At 41.4% G+C, this 21,325-nt stretch overlaps 2 protein-coding genes across 4 annotated transcripts in view; one reads left to right on the top strand and one right to left on the bottom strand.

Annotated features, from left to right (window-relative positions):
• Positions 1-12,145, bottom strand: part of LOC144329767 (IQ domain-containing protein H-like) — an 83,867-nt gene extending 71,722 nt beyond the window's left edge. The window contains exons 1-3 of the mRNA XM_077938800.1: positions 12,095-12,145; positions 5,336-5,458; positions 3,459-3,553 (exon numbers count right to left, since the gene is read on the bottom strand). Of these exons, the coding sequence (XP_077794926.1) occupies positions 3,459-3,553; positions 5,336-5,458; positions 12,095-12,145 (269 nt within the window). The remainder of the gene's footprint in view (positions 1-3,458; positions 3,554-5,335; positions 5,459-12,094) is intronic.
• A 238-nt stretch (positions 12,146-12,383) lies between these two features.
• AAGAB (alpha and gamma adaptin binding protein) overlaps positions 12,384-21,325 on the top strand; it is a 60,747-nt gene continuing 51,805 nt past the window's right edge. For 2 of the 3 annotated variants that reach the window (XM_015142539.3, XM_001111371.5), the window contains exon 1: positions 12,384-12,483. In XM_015142539.3, the coding sequence (XP_014998025.2) occupies positions 12,411-12,483 (73 nt within the window). In that variant the 5' untranslated portion in view covers positions 12,384-12,410. Of the gene's footprint in view, positions 12,819-21,325 lie in introns of all 3 variants that reach the window. The other variant, XM_015142540.3, reaches the window with a different exon arrangement.

Raw genomic sequence — 21,325 nt, 5'->3', positions numbered from 1 at the left:
CAAATCCCAAATCTTAGGGTCATCCCTGAGTCTCACTCAATCTACTTCTACAATCTTATGTTCATTGAGATTCTTTCCAAATGTCTCAAATCGAACCTTTCCTTTTACTCCCTCATCATCATATTTGTCCAGGCTTGTATACCTCAGATTAAACTTTGAGTTACAAGGCCAAGGTCTACGTCTAATTAGTATATATCCAATATCTAGCATACTGCTTGGTAAATAGCAGCTGCTCAATAAATGCTGAATAAATGCATGATAAATAAGTTACTAAATGAATGTGTGGGTAATTATGGCCATCCATCTACTATTTTCTTATCTCTAGACCATAACCTTTCCCATCCACTCTATACAGCATTCTCAGATTAATCTTTATAAAATGTCACTTTTGTCATGTCACAGTTTGACACAAAAGGCTTCAATAGCTTACTACTTTCTAAGATGAATTTAAACTTTATTATCTAGTATTAAACTCTTGCCCAATCTACCCCCACTTTACCTCTTCAATTGTTTTCCCATTTCTCATCTCCAAGCTCACTGGTCTTCACAAATGAACAGGGTTCCCATGTTTATTCCCTATGTGGTTTTTCATTCATGGTAATTTTTCCTTCTCAGAAAGCTGTCCCTTTTCCTTTCTGCATGCCTGAGCCCAAGTACTACTTTACCCTTGAAATCTTTCCAGACTAGAGTAGCCCATATCAAACTCCCAAGGTTCTAATCTCTTGACAGACTTACATCACCTTTTACCCACGTGCCACCGTGCACTGAGTTTGTCTCTCTGACTAGACTCTAAAGTTCTCAAGGTAATGACCTTTTGAATTCCAAAGAGCACTAGCCATGGTGCTGGCACACAGTACAAATTCATTTGATACTTCTTGACTTGAATTAAATATAGGCAGAAAAGACAGTCTAATTCAGGATGCCAAAGTAAGGATACCGGAGAAGCGAAGAGAATAGGTTTTTAGATTCACCCAGAAGTTTGTGGAGTTCTGGAGGGTCAATGTGTTGATACTATAAAGAATAGTGTTCCTGCATCATCAGGTCCATATCTCTTGGACATTCAGACCTTTCTGCTTCTCCAGGTTCCCAGCTCAAGATCAGCATTCTGGAATGACTTTTCTCCTATTCCCCTCATAAGATCACATGTCAATAATTTTCCAGGAAGGCAGAGGTTAGTTACTTATAATTCTTTCCAATATTTTAAGAAATATGAGGTACTAAATCATACATAGTTCATTACCATCTCTGCACCGTGTACAAGACACTATGGTAAACTGGGACTACTGAGACATGAGACTTTGTCACTGTCCTCAAGAGCAATGAAGAAGTAACTACCAATATAAGGTAATAAATGACGTATGACAAATAAGTTGTATAGTATGAATGCTACATACGTTCAGAAATCATTTGAAGAGTTGAGGAAAAGCTTAATAAAGAAGAGGAGCCGGGCATGGTGGCTCATGCCTATAATCCCAGCACTTTGGGAGGCCCAAACAGGAGGATCATTTTACCCCAGGCATTCAAGACCAGCCTGGTCAACAGAGCAAGATCACGTCTCTCTCTCTCTCTCTGTCTCTCTCAGTGCTAGCACACAGTACAAATTCATCTGATACTTCTTGATATATATACACACACAGTGGGGAGGGAGAGAGAAAGTGAGAGAAGGAGGGAGGAGAGGGAGAGGGAGGGAGGGAAGAAGGAAGGGAGAGAGAGAGAGCAAGAGAGAGACCATAACTGGATCATGAAGATAAACAGAGGAGTACAGTGGTATTTGGCCTTCTAGATGGCCCCCAATGATCCCCACCCCCTGTCATTCATGCCCTTGTATAATCCCTTCTCCTTGAATGTAGGCTAAACCTACTGGCTCACTTCTAACAACAGAACAGAGTAGAAGTGTATCACTTCTGAGATCAGGTTAGAAAATGACTGTGGCTTCCATCTAGGGCACTCTTTTCCACTCTCTGGATCTCTTTTGGGTCACCAGCTGCCATGCTGTAGAAATACTCAGGCAGCTTAAGAGAGACCCACATAGTGAGGAACAAAGGCCTGCCAGTAACTATAAGAGTGAGCTTGGAAGCAGATCTTTCCCTGTCCTTCCACCCACTGTCAAGTTTTCAGATGAGATTGCCCCAGTCAATACTTAAATTGCAGCCTGTGAGAGACCCTGAGTCAGAGGCACTCAGCTTACCTGTGCCCAGATTCCTGACCCATAAAAACTGTAAGTATGGGTTGTTCTAAATGACTACATGAGTAATTTCTTATACAATAGATAACTAATACAAGGGCCTTGCAGGCAGTAGGGATGAAACTGTGATGAATACAGAGATGACAGATGTTTGTATGTGCAAGGAGGTCCAGGTAAAAATAGGGAGACCAGGAAAGGGCTGCCACTACCAAAGGATGATGGATACCTGTGGCACTGCCTTCATGTAGAGAAAGGGAGACAGGTCCAATGTACACCCAAAGCTCTGCTCCCCTGTACTGACTTGGCTATGTCTACAGCTTTCCTTGACTTCTTGTGCACTGTTTATGAAACTTTACTTCACTGCCTGATATTATTCATGTATGCTGAGTACATATATAAAACACAAATAAGGGCTATGGGATTTTTAAGTTTAGTACAAAAGCTTAATCTACATTCATTCAAATTCAGGAGGCCTGTGTGTAAAAAGTCCAAAGATAAGGCAAGGTCACTTATTTTTAACTCGATTCTCATTTTAATAAATCATCTCTTAGGATGCACATAATAGGTATTTCAAGCAAGTTTTATTTTTGTTTACCCTGGATACCAAAATTATCTGTATAATCAAGCACATAAGACATTCTAAAAACCCTAAAGCACCACATGATCTAAACAGTGTGAAAACTGATTTGCATTAAAACGTTTCCTTTAAAAGTTAAATTTTAGATACCTTTCGCTATAAAATAACAACAACAAAGAGTAACAGCAAAACCCAGGACACTGAAATAACTGTTACGGTGTCAAGCATTAGAACTCAATAGAAATAATCTATAATCACTTCATTGAAGTCCAAATTCTACCATTAACTTACTTTTTTAAAAACTGCATAAACTTGAGGGGTACAAGTATAATTCTGTTCCATGTATATACTGTACCCAGATTCCTGACCCATAAAAACTGTATTTGTTGTTCTAAATGACTACATGAGTAGTTTCTTACACAATAGATAACTAATACAAGTGCCTTGTAGGCAGTAGGGATGAAACCGCCTGATATTATTTAGTGGAAGAGTCTTGGTTTTAATGCATCCCTCACCTGAACAATGTTCACTGTACTTGATCTACCATTAACTTCTTACACAAAATCTCTACTGAATAGAAAGGATGTTAACAAAGCCAAGAAAATGTTGCCTATATTTTATAGTCATCTCATTTGAGTGAGAAAAGTTATTTCTCAATTTTATTTACTTTGGGCTCTAAATGGCTATTTTACTTACCATTTGGAAGCCTGGGGAGTATATAAGCTCTCATCATTAACAGCAGTCGTTAATACATTCTGGTTTACAACATTTAAATACTTCTCAATGTGAATCTGTTACAGAAATGTCAAAGTTTAGGCAATTATTGTGGACTTAAGATACCCAGCTAATTTACTTCATTAGGTTAACACTCTGAATCCTGTAATTAAGCCCAAACCACAAGATGCTATGTATTATTACATGCCTAAGGTATCATTAGGCATCTCAAGGCCAAATTACTTCAACTATTGCAGAAAGCATAATAAACTGAGACTCAAAGCTGGAGTGACCTGTGGCACACGCTTTCTTTCTTTTTTTTTTTTTTTTTTTTGAGACAGGGTCTTGCTCTGTGGCCCAGGCTGGAGGGCAGTGGTGTCATAATGTCTCACTGCAGCCACAACCTCCTGGGCTTAAGCAATCCTTCCACCTCAGCCTCCTGAGCAGCTGGGACCACAGGCACACGCCACCACGCCTGGCTAATTTTTTTATTTTTTGCAGAGACAGGGTTTCCCTATATTGCCCAGCCTCTATGGCACTCTTTACAAATAAAATAGTGCACAATAGTCAGTGCATTTTTAGCCAGGTAAATCTACTAGGCAATACAGACATGGAGTAATGTCTTTTTCTTATAGGGACTTCAAGCAAGCATCCAAAGAAAGCATTTGGTCTTTAGGTAACATTATTTAAATGAGCCAATCCAAAGACTCCAGCTGGGTCCAGCCCTCTCATCATCAGGTAATATGACAATGATGTGCTACAAAATATACCGCATTTCTCACAGCCTTGGGAGCTGAGAGATAAAGCAGGTAACAGAGTAGATTAAAAGTCTGAATCAAGAGCAGAGACACTGAAAATAAGAGGTCTAGAAGCTGGAGATGGACCTTATTTGGAAGATGGACTCCATTAGCTTGTTTCGTAAATGAGTATTATCCTGGTCTGAAAACTGGATTCTCCCCTGACCTTAGATCTGTTTGTAATGATGAAGTTCCTATCTACTTTATTTCTCTGGCCCAATATTGGTATATTTCTTTAGTTTTACCCACTTGATGATAATATTACAAAAACAAATAGCTCAAAATATTTAGGCTATTAGGGGAAAGTCAACTCTTATTTTTTATTTATTTATTTATTTATTTTATTATTATTTTTTTTTTGAGACAGGGTCTCACTCTGGGTAGCCCAGGCTGAAATGCAGTGGGGCAATCAAGGCTTATTGCAACCTTGACTTCCTGGGCTCAAGCGATCCTCCCACCTCAGCCTCCTGTGTAGCTGGGACTACAGGCGTGTGCCACCAGGCCTGGCTAATTTTTTAAAAAATTTTTTGTAGAGATGGGGTTTTGCCATGTTGCCTAGGCTGATGTCAAACTGCTGGACTCAAGTAATCTGCCTGCCTTGGCCTCCCAAAGTGCTGGGATTACAGGCCTGCACCACTGTGCCCAGCCAACTCTTCTCTTGTGAAATCTCAGTAAATCCCAGAAAATCTGCAATGTATTGGTCAGGTATATTGTTGGATTGACAGTAATTATTTTTCATTGCTTCTTGGCCTTTTGGTTAAGATCAAGTGATAGTAATTATTTTTCATACTCCAAATTATTTTTATAAAACCACATTTTAGGAGTTGTCACTGCATAATCTTACATTTAACCTACTTAAATTCTTTGTGAAATATGACAATATAAATCAATCAGTTAATAATTATCATGAGAAGAAACAACAGAACAAGAATGCTGATGACTGCCCTAAATTCAGCTTTGTTACAGAATTATGCAGGGTTCTATGAGAACTGCAATTCCTTTTTTCTAGAGGATTCTTTGTATCCTTCCAGAATTTTATTTAATATCTAAAGCTCTACTTACTTTTAACCCCATTTCAGTTCTTTTGATTGCTGTTTCAAGACTCCGAATGTCTAGAGTCTCTCGTTTTTCCTCAGGTGAGAATTTTGTTAATTCCTCCTTTAACTGATAAAGGTCTTCATGGATCTAGAGGTATAAAAAATGAAAAATACTGAAATAATCCACACATAGTCCACCTATAGCAGTTATTTATCTTAAAGGTTGGCAATGTACTTGAATTGGTAGAGACATAAAGCTGATTTTATGGTATTGATTGAAAAGGACCAGTTTTATGGTTGTAAGGCTTTTTTTTTTTTTTTTTTTGTGGAGATGGAGTTTCGCTCTGTTGCTCAGGCTGGAGTGCAACGGTGTGATCTCAGCTCACTATAACTTCTGCCGCCCAGGTTCAAGCGATTCTCCTGCCTCAGCCTCCTGAGTAGCTGGGATTACAGGTGCATGCCACCAGGCCTGGCTAATTTTTGTATTTTTAGTAGAGACAGGGTTTCACCATGTTGGTCAGGCTGGTCTCAAACTCCTGTCCTCGTGATCTGTCCACCTCAGCCTCTCAAAGTGCTGGGATTACAGGCGTGAGTCAGCACGCCCAGTCTGGTTCTAAGGCTTTTTTTTTTTTTTTTTTTTTTTTGAGACGGAATCTAGCTCTGTTGCCCAGGCTGGAGTGCAGTGGCCGGATCTCAGCTCACTGCAAGCTCCGCCTCCCGGGTTTACGCCATTCTCCTGCCTCAGCCTCCCGAGTAGCTGGGACTACAGGCGCCCGCCACCTCGCCCAGCTAGTTTTTGGTATTTTTTAGTAGAGACGGGGTTTCATCGCGTTAGCCAGCATGCTCTCGATCTCCTGACCTCGTGATCCGCCCGTCTCGGCCTCCCAAAGTGCTGGGATTACAGGCTTGAGCCACCGCACCCGGCCCTTCTAAGGCATTCTTTATTGAGAATGCTCTATTATTGTCTCTCAGATTGTGAAAAATGATGCTTTCATATTATTTCTGTTTTTCCTTCTCCCATTAGAAATAGATTTAAGATAACACTGCAACTCAAATGGTTTCTGCTTTCTTAAGTGGTAAAAGAGTTGAGTCAGAGATAAGAGGTTTGTGACAGACTCCAATTTCTACAAATTGGTTAAGAGGAAAGAAAACAAGAAATTTCCAGCAAAGAAGTTGTAGCAGAAGCAATGTCTTTCAAAAGACTATTGTAAATGTGTTGTCAGTGCCTGTTGGTTTTCCATCCTAGGCTGGGTCTTCCCCACTTACTGCTCTGAAGAAGTAGTTTGGTAGGTGTTGTGACCTTGATTTTGTTTTATGTAGTGAGAAATGAAAATAATCCCTGAAGAAAAAGGAACATATGTTATTACTTTAACATTTTTCCTTCAATTTGTATTTTCCTTGGAAATGATGAACATCTCTCCAACATCAGGCACCCTCAGAATAAAATGGGCCCTATGAAATTAGAAAGCACAAGATTCGCTGCATTCATATTAGAAACCAAATTTCAGATAAATACAGATGGCACCAATTATTGTATGGGCTGCTGCCACAAGAAAAACATTTTGTTATGCAAATTTATGAACCCAACACCTGTTTCAGCAATAGTCACACCAATAACAATCTGCAAATTGGGTTGCTAAAGGCATTTTGAAGAAGTTACTTTTTCTCTGTTAGTATAACTGGACTCAACACTGATCCAGCCTGTGTTATTGATTAATCTCAAATGTTCCCATGGAGCCAAGTATTCAAAAGATCAGAATTTACATCTTTTCACTGATGGGCATCACAGTCTGGCAGACACATCTGGTCATTTGTACTCTGCACAAATTGTCAGGTAAGGCCTTCAGAGCTCACAGATTGAAATTTGAACATACCTACTGCTTGCTTATAAGCACTAAGGATAAAGATGTACTTCTTTCTATTGTTTTGTCCAAATTACTGCTGCAAGCTGATTTGCCATCTATTGTCTGGAGACATTTGGAAAGTAGAGAGAGGGAGTTCAAGGGCAAGGCCCTTTCTAGGCCTGCAGTTTTTGGTTCCTCCTTTGAATGTACTGACTTTCCCTCTTCTAGTATCTGTAGCTCCATGTGTATTTCTGTAACTATCTCTATCAACTACAGGAGGGAGTAAAAACTGTGCCAAAGGTTTGTTTTTTTTCACCTGCCTTGTGTGGACAATGATACTTCCTGACAGAGTTGTGAGATAGTATGTAACAGCCTTGGTACATAGCAAGAACTCAATAAAAGGCAGCTGAATATAATTCCTAGCCCAATCACTTATTAGTCACATGACTTCCATATACATCCAAATTTTCTGAATTTCTAATTTCTTTGTCCAGGATAAAAAAGAATTACTCTACTTAAAACTGTTGAATGAAAATGAAAGGAATATGTATGAAAATGAATCAATATAGGCTTTGGTGCTGACAGATGTGAACTGGAATCCTGCTTCGTTCTTTACTAAACTGAATTTGGGAAAGTTGCTTAGTCTCTTAGAGGCTTCGTGTTCTCATCTGTAAAATGGGAATAATAATAGCTATCTCAAAACAGTGGCAAGAACAAAACGAGTAAAAATATGTAAGTACTTTGTATGGTGTTAAGCACATAGGAGGGCACTGAACAAATGTTAATTCTCCCCTTCTGAATTGTAAAACCTAGTGAAACTCCTTACAGAGTATTAGTGAAACTAATACTCTGTAAATGTTAATTGAATTTATGTAAATGTTAATTGAATAACTTGCTCCCTAATCTTTCTCAAGAGTTTTTCCTTTTCTTGCTAGTTATTTTCTCCTTCCCTCTAACAACCACTCATCTGTTTGTATAATTGCAATAAAGACAAGTACTATAGAAAAAGTTACACTAGACTTGGGTAGAAAAAGAGATTGAGTTCTAAATCTCTGTTCTTTCTTCAAATAGATCCAAATCTACCATATTGAAATTTTACATCTCATCCATCATCTCTGTCATCATCAAACACCTTGTTTTCCATAAATTTTCTACTTGGAGAAAGATTATTATTTTGACAATTTGGGGACAGAGCTACTTAATGAGAAGCCCTTGAAAGATTTAATGCAGCAAAGATTTGCTCTAGACTTTACAAGAGCCACGAAACCAGACTCTATACTGTCAAAAGCAATATAAAATTCCATTTTCTTCATCTCTGCTAAAGTTTGGCTGAGTCATTCTCATTACCTCAATTATCTTTAACTTCTTTCTTCTATTTTTTTTTTTTTTTTTTTGAGATGAAGTCTCACTCTTGTCCCCCAGGCTGGAGTGCAATGGCGCGATCTCGGCTCACTGCAACCTCCACCTCCCGGGTTCAAGCGATTCTACTGCCTCAGTCTCCTGAGTAGCTGGGATTATAGGAGCCTGCCACCATGCCCGGCTAATTTTTGTATTTCAGTAGAGGCAGCGTTTCACCATGTTGGCCAGGCTGGTCTACAAACTCCCGACCTCAGATGATCTGCCCGCCTCAGCCTCCCAAAGTGCTGGGATTACAGACATGAGCCACTGCACTCGGCATTTTTTTTTTTTTTGACGCGGAGTCTAGCTGTGTTGCCCAGGCTGGAGTGTAGTGGCGCAATCTCGGCTCACTGCAATCTCCACCTCCTGGGTTCAAGTAATTCTCCCTGCCTCAGCTTCCCAAGTAGTTGGGATTACAGGTGCCTGCCATGATGCTTAGCTAATTTTTGTATTTTTTAGTAGAGACAGGGTTTTGCCATGTTGGCCAGGCTGGTCTTGAACTCCTGACCTCAAGTGATTCACCCGCCTCAGCCTCCCAAAGTTCTGGGATTACAGGCATGAGCCACCACACCTGGCCAACTTTATTCATTTTTATATTGTATGCACCTGACAAATCAGACAGAGAGGTTGATAAGAAAGAATGAAAATAGCAAACTGTCAATTGAGCTCCCTTATTCCCAAGATCAGTGTTAACACACAATTGTTGTTTTTTTGTGTGTTAACACACAATTGCTGGATTTTAATTAAAAAGCTAATTTTGAATCATAAAATCAGGTAATATTTGTTACACAAACCTGTTTAATATTTGGGTCAAGCAAGCATTTATAAAGATATGTTAAGAATACACCACATTTTAATGAAGCATAAAAACAAAGCTTCTAAGATTTACAAAGTATGACTGGAAAGTTCCCAGAGTCGCTACCACACTTCTTCAAGATTACTTCATAAACATGCCATAGCCTATTTAAGGATCAATACATACTGGATGTATTACAATGGGCAAGATGCTTTACTTCTTTGTACTTAAGTGTCTTCTGTAAACTGGAGCTAAAAAATAATACCTACAACACCTAAGCTGTTTAATATATCTGATTGATACACAGACCTAACTGACCATATTAGGGTGAAGCAAGTCGAAATTTAAAGTACCTCTGCTTTACAGTCTACAGCACACACACACTCACTCACTCACTGATTTGCCAGAAACAATTTGATTGCCTAGGCTAACAAGAAAGGAAGTCTACTTTTACAGTAAATGATGTAGCTTCGGGAAATTGGGACAATTTAGAGTCAGAAGTGAACCTAATCCAAACTATATGTCCTATGGAAGAGGAAAGTGTCCCTATGGAAGAGGAAGAGGTCCAGAGAGGTGAAGTGACTAGCTCAAAGTCGCTACTTGTGAGAATGCCAAAGCCATGGTCAGATCTCAGTATTCTGACTCGCCATCAAGTGCTTTCCACTAGACATACTAATTATTGGTAGCCTGTCTGAGGGAAATAAACCATAGCCCCAAACAGAAGTGGAATCCATGTTGGCACATTTGGGTGGTGCTACGTACTCACAAATTCTCAGGATTCATTGGGAAAGTAGGGAAAGTCTTCCAAATTTCCTCACTATATATATTCTACATGTAGAGAATAGAATTTTATACTATACAGGAATCAGTCTTAATAATCTGGTTAACAGGTAGGCTCTCTTCCTCTACACAGCCCTTTACCTGATATGTCCACAGGAATCCTTTTAAACAAGTAGGGGTGCAGATCAACAAGGATATGACTATTAGCTCTTCTGACCCATCTCACAAGTCAGTGTCAACAGTTATCTATTACTATAATGTTGTATCCTAGGTAAGAGTCTCCATTATTATTCTAATTATTTGGAATCTATAAAAAGAGGGGGTATGTGCAGCAAAGAATTAACCTTACCCAAAGAGGGGTCCAGTCTTTGCCCCTGGCTACTGGGAGGTGATCTCTAGGCCCCTGGGATGTCCTGCCTGATAGAAAAGTCTTTGTCTGTGGGCTTTAGCCACCAGACAGTCTAACAACATGACTTATAATGGGTGTTTTGATCCATGCTGTATCAGCTCAGACCTCTGGAACAGTGGGAGACTAAAAGTATTCAGGAGGGGCTGGAGATTAATGGTCAACCACAAGGGCAGTGTGAGATTGAGCCCCAGTAAAAATTCTGGACATCAAAGCCTCAGATAAGCTTCTCTAGTTGCAATATTCTATGCATATTGTCACATATTGTGGCTGGGAGGAAGTAATGCAGGTAATGATGTCCATGACTCCACAGGGGTAAGATTACCAAAAGCTCTGTGTCTGGACCCCTCCTGGATTCTGTCCTATGCATCTCTTCCCTTGGCTGATTAATTTGTATGCTTTCAGTATAATAAAACTGGAGGTGTGAGCACAGCACTTTCCTCAGTTCTACGAATAGTTCTAGTGAATCATTGAATGTGAGGGTGGTGATGGGGCCCCTAAGTTTGTACCCAGCTTGTCTGAGTGAGGTGGTTCTGGGGACCTCTAAACTTGCAGGTAATGAGTGTTGAAGTTAGGGCAGTTTTTTGGGGACTGTTCCCTCAGACTTTGCAGTTTGGTTAAATTCATTGCTCGGTGATGGTGAAAGTGAGGGTGATAAAAGATCAGGTAAGATTTAGGTATGATTCTTAAAGGGGAAGTGTATGAAATTGGTGAGTTTAGGGGCTTGTATTTGGGAAAAGGTAGATTTAGGGAAATCTCTCCTAGATGGGAGGTAAGAGATCAAAATTCTGCCAGAAAAATTAGATCCCTTTCATAAGACCCACTTCAGACCGACTGAGTGACAGTCCTGATAGAGTGACCTTACACAAATGACTTCAAGACTTACTCAAATGCAGCTATTATATATGTGATAGTTAAAACCGATGATATATGTGGAAATATCTTAAAGCTACCTCACATAAATGTGAAAACAAAATGCCATAATCATTTCAGAAACATCTTAGTGCAACTGTTACAAACTGTCCTGTATTGGACAAGACTTTCTTGACATTTCCCCTCTCAAATTAAAAAGCTCCTTCACCAAGTTTCTAAATGTTATATCTTTTCATTCCAAGTTATCTTGATTGTTCTGTGTGTGTGTGTTCCCCAACAAGGAACATTTAGATCTAAAAAAACTGGGGAGTTTAAGAAAAGCAATGCACATATTTCAATTTGTCTCCAAATTTCTTATCACCTCCTAGAGTGTCTGATTTGTCTCTCCTCCGCTCCCGACGTGATGGGTTCAAATTTTTCAGAATGTAACATTTAAAAATGGGGCCTCAGCGTGAGTTTTCCCAGAGGCAGAAAGGTCGTACTTCTGGGGCGTAACCTACACGGTAAGTCACCGGGAGTGCGCTGAGCCGTGGGGGAAGGTCTGGATGGGCATTTTGGGGAGCCTCTCGCGTGTAGAAGGCAGTCTAGGGACGGCGCACCAAATGGCTAAGCGCCCGTGAATCGGCGCGCGGGGCCTCGCTCGGAAGTGGCACGGCTGGGCAGGGCCGGGGGAGGCCCGTTTCCCACCTGGATTAAGATGGATCCGACAGGGTCGTGGTTTTCAGTGTTCTGAGCCATGGCTAGGTCAGGGAATTGCTACCTCCGCGGAGGCGCGGTTTCCAAGCATGGAAACCTTCAGCCGGGGCCGCTCGTCCCCATGGCAACACTACGCGCGGCCTGGCCTGTTCCACGCTGGGAGCGGAAGGGGGCCTGGGGGCGGGGTCAGGGCAGCCTGGTCATTCCGAGAACGCCCTCCCCGGCGTGTCTCCCCCTCGCGCCGGCGGCCATGGTGCAGTCCAAGGCGGAAGCGGCTGCCAGACGGAACCGGCTTGCGAGCGCAGCTATGGCTGCGGGCGTACCCTGTGCGTTGGTCACCAGCTGCTCCTCCGTCTTCTCTGGAGACCAGCTGGTCCAACGTGAGTAGATAGGCGCCTGGGCCGACCTCCAAGGCCCCTGAGCCTCGGCGGGCGACGGACCCAGCACCTCGGCCTCTCTGGGCCTTGTCCTCGCCGCGGGCCCTGCGTTCTTCCTCCAGTCAATGGAGGCGCCCAGTCACCCCAGGTGGCTGCCCCTGGCTCTTAATCTCGTGCTTTTCTGCCCACCCGGCCCTCTTCTGCGTTCCTTTCGGCTTCTTGTGTAAAGTGAGACTGATTTCCCGCTCTGCCCAGCCCAGCCCACAGGTTTTTGCGAGGATCCGTTGAGATGAACCTGAAGGCTCTGCGGAAATTGCGCTAGGTTACAGGAGTGTAAGGTGCTGGAATTGTTGATATCGTGATGTTGCTATCCTTGCTGCTCTGGGGAGTGTTTCCTTTGAATTCTTGGTTGCTTCTTAATGTGTACATTATAAGACTTCTTAGCTTTGTCCCCTGCACTCTAGTTATTCACGCCTTTCTTCTGAGGCATGGGCTCTCCGCCAACATGAGTTTTTGGGTATGACTGGGCTAGTGCTTTTGCTTATAGACCCTCATAATGGCTGTCAGACTTAGTAACTCTTAAAAGAGAGAACATGGGACTGGATCATAAGCCAACTCTACTAAAGGGCTCTGTGAAGTTGAATTATAGGTAATTCAAGACTTCTGTTTTAAGTGTTTTAAGTGTATGGCTTAGAATCAGAGTAGTGACTTAGCTGTATGATCTCAAGCAAGTCACCTAATCTACCTTCCTACCTACCTTCCTTCTTTTCTTCCTTTCTTCTTCCTTTCCTTTCCTTTTCTTTCTTTTTCTTTTTCTTTTTCTCTGTTCTGTTCTGTTCTGTTCTGTTCTGTTCTGTTGACGGGATCTTGCTCTGTCGCCCAGGCTGGAGTGCATTGATGCGATCATAGCTCACTTCAGCCTGGAACTCCTGGGCTCAAGTGATCCTCCGGCCTCAGTCTCCCAAGTAGCTGGAACTACAGGCTCACACCACGAACCTTGGCTATTTTTTTTATTTTTTGTAGAGCCAGGGTCTTGCTATGTTGCTCAGGCTGGTCTCCAACTCCTGGTTTCAAGTGATCCTCCTGTCTTGGCCTCCCAAAGTGCTGAGATTACAGGCGTGAGCCACTGTGCCTGGCTACCCTTCACTTTCTCTTTTCTCTCCTTTTTTTAATTTTTATTTTGAGATAGGGTCTCACTCTGCTGCCCAGGCTGGAGTGCAGTGGCATTAGCTCACTGCAACTGCTGCCTCCTGGGCTCAAGCCATCCCCCCACCTCAGCCTCCCAAGTATCTGGGACTACAGGTGGGTGCCACCATGCCCGGCTAATTGCCCCCCCGCCCCCGCATCATACGGGGTTGGGCCATGTTGCCCAGGCTGGTCTGGAACTCCTGGGCTCAAGTGATCTAACTGCCTTGGCCTCCCAAAGTACTGGGATTACAGGTGTGAGTCACCACCGCGCCTGGCCCCTTCACCTTCTATCTATAAAGTAGGGATAATTTTCACAGGATTGTGCTTAACCCAGAGTCTGGCACGTAGTAAACATTTGATAAATCGTAGACATTATTATTAAGGCACATTACTATCTCTGTAACCCTCAATTTCCTGATCCTTAAAATGGGGCATATGAGCCTATTTCAGGAGTATTTGAAGGACAGATGATGTGACATTTTGAACACACTTTGTAAACTGTATAGCATTGTATAATTATAATTTCTTTGCTACACCTGTCAAATGACAGAATTAGGTAAGATGCCCCTTCAGTGCAGATATTATGACTTAGTTAACATTTGTGATCACTTAGAAAGTTCCTTGCTAGGGTGAAAACTTAATTATAGTATTTAACTAAGTGGTAACTAGCTGGTCTAATTAGGCCATTTTGCTACCTTTAAGCAGTGCTCCTTCCCATTTCCTCCCTTCCCTCCTTTCTTCCTTCTTCCTTCCTTTCTCTTTTTTTCTTTGTTTCATTGTAAAACTAGTGCATACTTATTAAGTAAAATTTAGCATACAGAGAAAAGAAAATAGCCATAGTCTCATTACCCAACTACAAATACTGCTAACGTTTCTTTCCAGTCTGTTTTTCCAATGCAGTTTCTTAAAAAGAAATAATTGTAATTACATTTGATACACAGTTATTTCTGTTTTTTTTTTTTTTTTAAACAGAGTCTCACTCTGTAGCCCAGGCTAGGCTGGAGTGCAGTGGCGCGGTCTCGGCTCACTGCAAGCTCTGCCTCCCGGGTTCACGCCGTTCTCCTGCCTCAGCCTCCCGAGTAGCTGGGACTACAGGCGCCCACCACCACGCCTGGCTAATTTTTTGTATTGTTAGTAGAGACGGGGTTTCACTGTGTTAGCCAGGATAGTCTTGATCTCCTGACCTCGTGATCCACCCGCCTCAGCCTCCCAAAGTGCTGGGATTATAGGCGTGAGCCACCACACCTGGCCATTTAAAAAATTTTTTAAATACACACTTCTTATCCTGAGATTTATCAAAAATCAGTTTCTCACATTTATCCGTCTAGTGAATAAACCAGAATTTGCTCGAGATTCTTAAAGATGTAACTAACTTTCCAAAAGACTTACATGCATTTGGAATCCTATTAGCGATACATGAAAGTCTTTTAAAGACATTCTCAGGAATATTAATTATTCTGTTGGCTACAGTGCTCTGTTGTGTGCTTTAATGATCCCAATGGGCAAAGGTGGTCACTGCCTTGAAGTAGCTGATTACCTGTAGTTAGCAAATAGTAACATTGTACTTCTGTAAAGTGTATTAGCATTATTGGGGGTAAAATTAATTCTGTAAAATAATCCATTTTATCTCTGTATGTAAAATGCTCTTAGATAATTCCAATTCGGGTTAAAATCAGTTGACCTTTCCATTGCAACTCGTTACTGTCATGTAGTAAAAAATAAAAGAACAGCTAGTGAGCAGATTGCTTGAATAAGGAAAAGTGAACCATAAAAGAGGGCTTATCATTTCTTCCAAGGTTATGAGTAGGGTAGCAGTGGATAGTGTTAAAATGAAGTATTTGCTGAGCATTTATTCTTTGACTGTAATTAAAGATGGGATTAAATTAATCACAGGTTAACTAATTCTGAAGTAAGAGATGGAGCCCGCATAATATTTTGTCAAGTGTTTGGTGATATTAGGCTGTAGAATAGTTTTGGATTGAATTGGATCTGCCTTTTTGGGAAGGTTTGATTCTACTTCATGTATCAGCGAGGGAAACCTTTAGGGTTCTCCAATTTCTCTTTCCTTGGACATCTGATCTATCTTATCTTAGTGCTTTTAACCACCAGTGGGAAATATAACCAAATAACAGTTTATTAGAAATATTCTTAAAATAGTCCAAACGCAGTGGCACATGCTTGGAATTCCAACACTTTGGGAGGCCAGGGCGGGAGGATCATTTGAGCCCAGGAGTTCAAGACCAGCCTAGGCAACATAGGGAGACCTAGTTTCTACAAAATAAAAATAAAAATGTTAACAAATTAGCCGGGCATGGTGGTATGTGCCTGTTGTCCTAGCTCCTTGGAATGCTGAGGTGGGAGGATTGCTTGAGCCTGGGAGATCGAGGCTGCAGTGAGTTCTGATGGTACTACTGCCTTCCAGCCTAGGCGACAGAGCGAGACCCTGTCTCAGATACACACACACACTTAAAATAAGAATCACTGGGTCTCTACTATGCGTAAAGTGCATGCATGGACTTCATTAGAAACTTTTTCTTTTTGTCACTCAAAGGCCTTATTTGTGGTATTCTGTGTGGATGTCTAACATCGGATAAAAGGGGCATTACTGACAGGGTAGATTTTTTATTTTGTTTTATTTTATTTTATTTTATTTTATTTTTTTTTGAGACAGAGTCTCGCTCTGTCGCCCAGGCTGGAGTGCAGTGGCACGATCTCGGCTCACTGCAAGCTCTGCCTCCCGGGTTCACGCTGTTCTCCTGCCTCAGCCTCCCGAGTAGCTGGGACTACAGGCGCCCACCACCATGTCTGGCTAATTTTTTGTATTTTTTAGTAGTGACGGGGTTTCACCATGTTAGCCAGGATGGTCTCGATCTCCTGACCTCGTGATCCTGCCTCCTTGGCCTCCCAAAGTGCTGGGATTACAGGCATGAGCCACCGTGCCTAGCAACAGGGTAGACTTTTTAAAAGGAAATGAAGCCTCAGGATGCTTGAAGGACTTGTAATACATGGTAAGAGAGCAAATGTCTACTCCACGGCCAGAGCTCTTTCCACCTCACATATATTTTACCAAAGTTTTACTTTATTCTGGAAAAGTATATTCTGATGAATATTTATTAAACACAGAGACAGTCTCTGTTCCAGTTACTGCAGCTAAAATAATGCCTAAGATACTGTTCCTGCCCTTGAGAGGAATGTAGAAAATGTATCCTCCATGGGCCAGGCATGGTGGCTCATGCCTGTAATCCCAGCACTTTGGGAGGCCAAGGCAGGCAAATCACTTGAGGTCAGGAGTTCAAAACCAGCCTGGCCAACATGGAGAAACCCCATCTCTACTAAAAATTAAAAAAATAGCTGGGCATGGTGGTGCAATGCCTATAATCCTAGCTACTCAGGTGGCTGAGGCAGGAGGATCACTTGAACCCAGCAGGCAGAGGTTGCAGTGAGCCGAGATCATGCCACTACACACCACCCTGGGTGACAGTGAGACCCTGTCTCAAAGTCTCAAGAAAAAAAAAAAGAAAGTGTATGCCCCACCTGTGAAAATATTAAAATGAAGATACGTAAGTTTTAACATCCTACTCTACTTCCCTAGAAGGAACTTTAGATAGAAAAGTCCATGGAAACTTGTTTGGTTTTAAAGTATGTAATGCCGACTCAGCAACTGTAGTCCATTCAGTTTCTACATCTGAACGAAATTCTTCCTTTTAGTGAAATGTAGGAATCTGGAGCTCTTAAAATCATAACAAGCATTCATATGTGTATCTGTACTCTTCCCAAACATGTTTTCACATTATTTAGTTTGGTCTTTGTATCCCTGTGAAGGTAGGTTGTGTCCATTTTACAGATGAAGAAACTGTGCTTTGGAAATACTAAATGACTTGCCCAGGTGCTGAAGCATATGTTCAAATTCAGGATTTCTATGCACGGGAATGTGTGAATGTAATGTGTTGAGATTCCTTAGCAGTCAGAACTATTTAAATTTAAGGTCGTGGCACTGGTGTAAGCAATGATAGAGAAGATTAACCCCTAAACGGTTTTAAATATGCTCACATTGCCTATTTGGGATGATTAATTCTGAATGGAGGGGGAAAAAATTGTTGCCATTGAAACCAATATAGGTCTTCTGGGCAACAGAGGACCTGTATTAAATGGAGCATTATTTAATATGTGTATTGTATTAAATACTTATTAAAAAGAGCATTGTGCATACCTGATAGGTAGTCTAACAATGTCTGGATTTTTATTTTCTCAATTGAGTGAACTCAGAGATGATATGTATTGGTGGTTCTTACTGTACAGGACTAACATTAAAAATAAAGGGTTGTTCGAAATCATTTCTGACATCTCTTCTAGATGTAAAATTCTGTGTTATTGGCCGGGCGCGGTGGCTCACGCCTGTAATCCCAGCACTTTGCAAGGCTGAAGGGGGCTGATCACCTGAGTTCAGGAGTTCGAGAGCAGCCTGGCCAGCATGGTGAAACCCCATCTCTACTAAAAATGCAAAAATTAGCCGGGCATGGTGGTGCGTGCCTGTAATCCCAGCTACTCAGGAGGTTGAGGCAGGAGGATTGCTTGAACCTGGGAGGCAGAGGTTAAAGTAAGCTCAGATCACGCCACTGCACTCTAGCCTGGGCGACAAAGTGAGACCCTGTCTCAAAAAAAAAAAAAAAAAAAATCTGTGTTATTATGTTACTTATTTTTATGCAAGATTTATGTAATGCTTCTTAACTTGACTTAATGTTTTTCCTGTTTTAGTTTTTGAGAACTTAGGAATCAAGCCTTATTTTAAGGTTGCAGTAGATGACTTGTGGAGTAGAAAATTTAACCTTTTGTGTTTGAAATTCAGATGCATTTACCCATAGAAACAACCCTCCGGTCCTCAGGTTTCTGAAACTGCAGAACCAGAAAGCACAATTATATAATGGGTAAACTAGGCTTTGGAGAGTTACACAGGAAAGCCAGCCATATTCATGACATTGCTTCTTTGGAAAACATGCATTCTTCTGCAAGATTGGGAGTTTGTTTCTAGGTCTGTCAGACTCCTATACTTACAAAAGTATCTTCAAGTAATTTACTAAAGAGAACATTATTATTTCAAAGGTAGTGCTTTGTGCTGCTTTGACACCATTGTCTAGGAACAGAATGGAGATAAAAACTTAAGTCTTCAAATGTGCATTTTTCTGTAGCTACTTGAGGTATTCTGAGTGCACCCTTTGGTTTACTCTGGGAATAAGTAATTTTTACTTAAGCAAAGTTACTTATTTTGTTGTGTTAAGAGGACTCTGCCTTTGATTGGACTGTATATTTCCAAGTCTTTATTTTCTTCAAAGAATGGAAGATTGGGCCAGCAGGATGAACCGCAAGGGCCTCGAGTTGTCATCACAGAGTGATTCAGTAGATGGTCTGATGAGGGCATTGATTTCAACTGATGACTGGGGTGAGGGAACTGATTGTTTTTAGCTATGATACTTAATATATTTATATTTTTTCAACCAACATTGAAAGAAGGACTGATTTTTGTGTTTATGTTTATTTAAAGAGGGAGGTTGTCATCAATCTAGGAGGAAGAGACGCTTAAATGTTCACATTTTCTCCAGACCCAAAGGGACTTCAAAAAAAAAACATGTCTACATTACGTTCCAGTATGTGTGTATGTGAAATTAAAGCTCGGTATAGCTGTGGTTTCCCAAAGTTGTTCAGTTCCCAAAAGCTGGGGAGCCAAGATTCAATTCTAGTTCTATACATGTAAAATATGGTCAACTTAGCAACTAGACTGTGTGGATTCAGAGTGCAGGTGGCAGTAGGAGAAATTGCAGTAGATGATTTTACTATTAAAATGAAAACGTCTATTGCTCTCAAAATCAGTTTACAATTAGTTTATTCTTTGGTGGTAGTTGAAACCTTAGTAGATAAAGTGTGGTAAGTTAAATAATAAATGAAAATGACTCTATTGGTGTGCAGTTTGTTTCCTTACTTGTGGAGTAGAGAATTTGACTTTTCGTGTGAGGTTTTAGACTAGTCTTTTAGATATTGTTGATGTGTGAAATGATTATAAGGTGTTCTTTCATTAAATGGCATACCCATAAATGAGGCAGTGGTGGAGAGTAGGAGGAGAAATACCAGTGGAACAGTATTACACATCGGCCCATATTGTACAAAACCACTTATGATACAGAGAATATTGTATCATCCTGGAGGGTTCTGAGCATGTTTAGAATCAGACTTTTATTTCTGGACCATCTAACTGCTTTGTTTTTGTATGGCAAAAGGTAAAAATCTAGAAAGTATGCAGTGGTCATTTGGTTTAAGCAACTTGCTGCCTTTTCCCTCAAGGAATATGCCCCCAATAATTCATCAACAAATAATGACACTCAACAAATAATGCAATCTGATATAAAATCATTTTTTGTAAGATCAAGGTGTGTCCAGAATTGGTTTCTTCCGGTGGGTTCTTGGTCTCGCTGACTTCAAGAATGAAGCCGTGGACCCTCGCAGTGAGTGTTACAGTTCTTAAAGATGGTGTGTGCGGAGTTTGTTCCTTCAGATGTTCAGATATGTCTGGACTTTCTTCCTTCCGGTGGGTTTGTGGTCTCGCTGACTTCAGGAGTGAAGCCGCAGACCTTGGCAGTGAGTGTTACAGCTCTTAAAGGTAGTGCGGACCCAAAGAGTGAGCAGCAGCAAGATTTATTGTGAAGAGCAAAAGAACAAAGCTTCCACAGCGTGGAAGGGACCCGAGCCGGTTGCTGCTGCTGGCTCAGGTGGCCAGCTTTTATTCCCTTATTTGGCCCTGTCTACATCCTGCTGATTGGTCCATTTTACAGAGTACTGATTGGTCCATTTTACAGAGTGCTGATTGGTGCATTTACACTCCTTTAGCTAGACACAGAGTGCTGATTGGTGCGTTTTTACAGAGTGCTGATTGGTGTGTTTACAATCCTTTAGCTAGGCAGAAAAGTTCTCCAAGTCCCCACTCAACTCAGGAAGTCCGGCTGGCTTTACCTCTCAATCACCCCTCTAAACAGGACACCCCAGTTGCTGTTAGGAATTGGACAATGACCACTCTAGCTACTGTCTGCTGGATAGGGGCAAAGAAGGGGCCCTGCAGTTGTAGTGTCCTCCAGAGGGGAACTCTTTAGGCCAGTGAAAGGGCCAGCAGGTTGGTCCAGGGGTCCTCAGTAGAATTTGTTAGTTGAGCTCATTTGGGGTTCCATTTGTAAGACCATCTGTTGCTTGATGGCCTCGATCCTAGAGGAAACAAATTTGACAAAGAGGTTAAAAATACAGGGCCCGAAGGCAAGTAATAGCAAGATGGCTGTCATGGGACCTAGAAAGGGGAGAAGCCATGTTGCCCAACTCCAGAGGTTGGTATAAGAGTTTGAAAGGTGTTGTCTGATTTCAGAAGCTTTTTTCTGTAAATGCCTGGCAGCCTCTCATACTATCTCTGACTGGTTAGTGTAAAAACAACACTCTTCCCTTAAGAAGGTGCAGAGTCCTCCTTTCTCAGCAGTGAGGAGGTCTAGGCCTCAGCGGTTTTGGAGAGTCACTGCTGTGAAAGTCTGTTTGGGATCGTTAAGGATAGATATCGTTATTTCTTGCAAACTGTCTGAGAAATCCTTTGAGAATGTGGGTAGTAGGATAATACATGTTAGTTATACTG

The sequence above is a fragment of the Macaca mulatta genome, chromosome 7 (genome assembly GCF_049350105.2).
Source record: "Macaca mulatta isolate MMU2019108-1 chromosome 7, T2T-MMU8v2.0, whole genome shotgun sequence".
In the NCBI taxonomy this organism is placed as follows: Eukaryota; Metazoa; Chordata; class Mammalia; order Primates; family Cercopithecidae; genus Macaca; species Macaca mulatta.
This window is presented reverse-complemented; position numbering and strand designations above follow the sequence as displayed.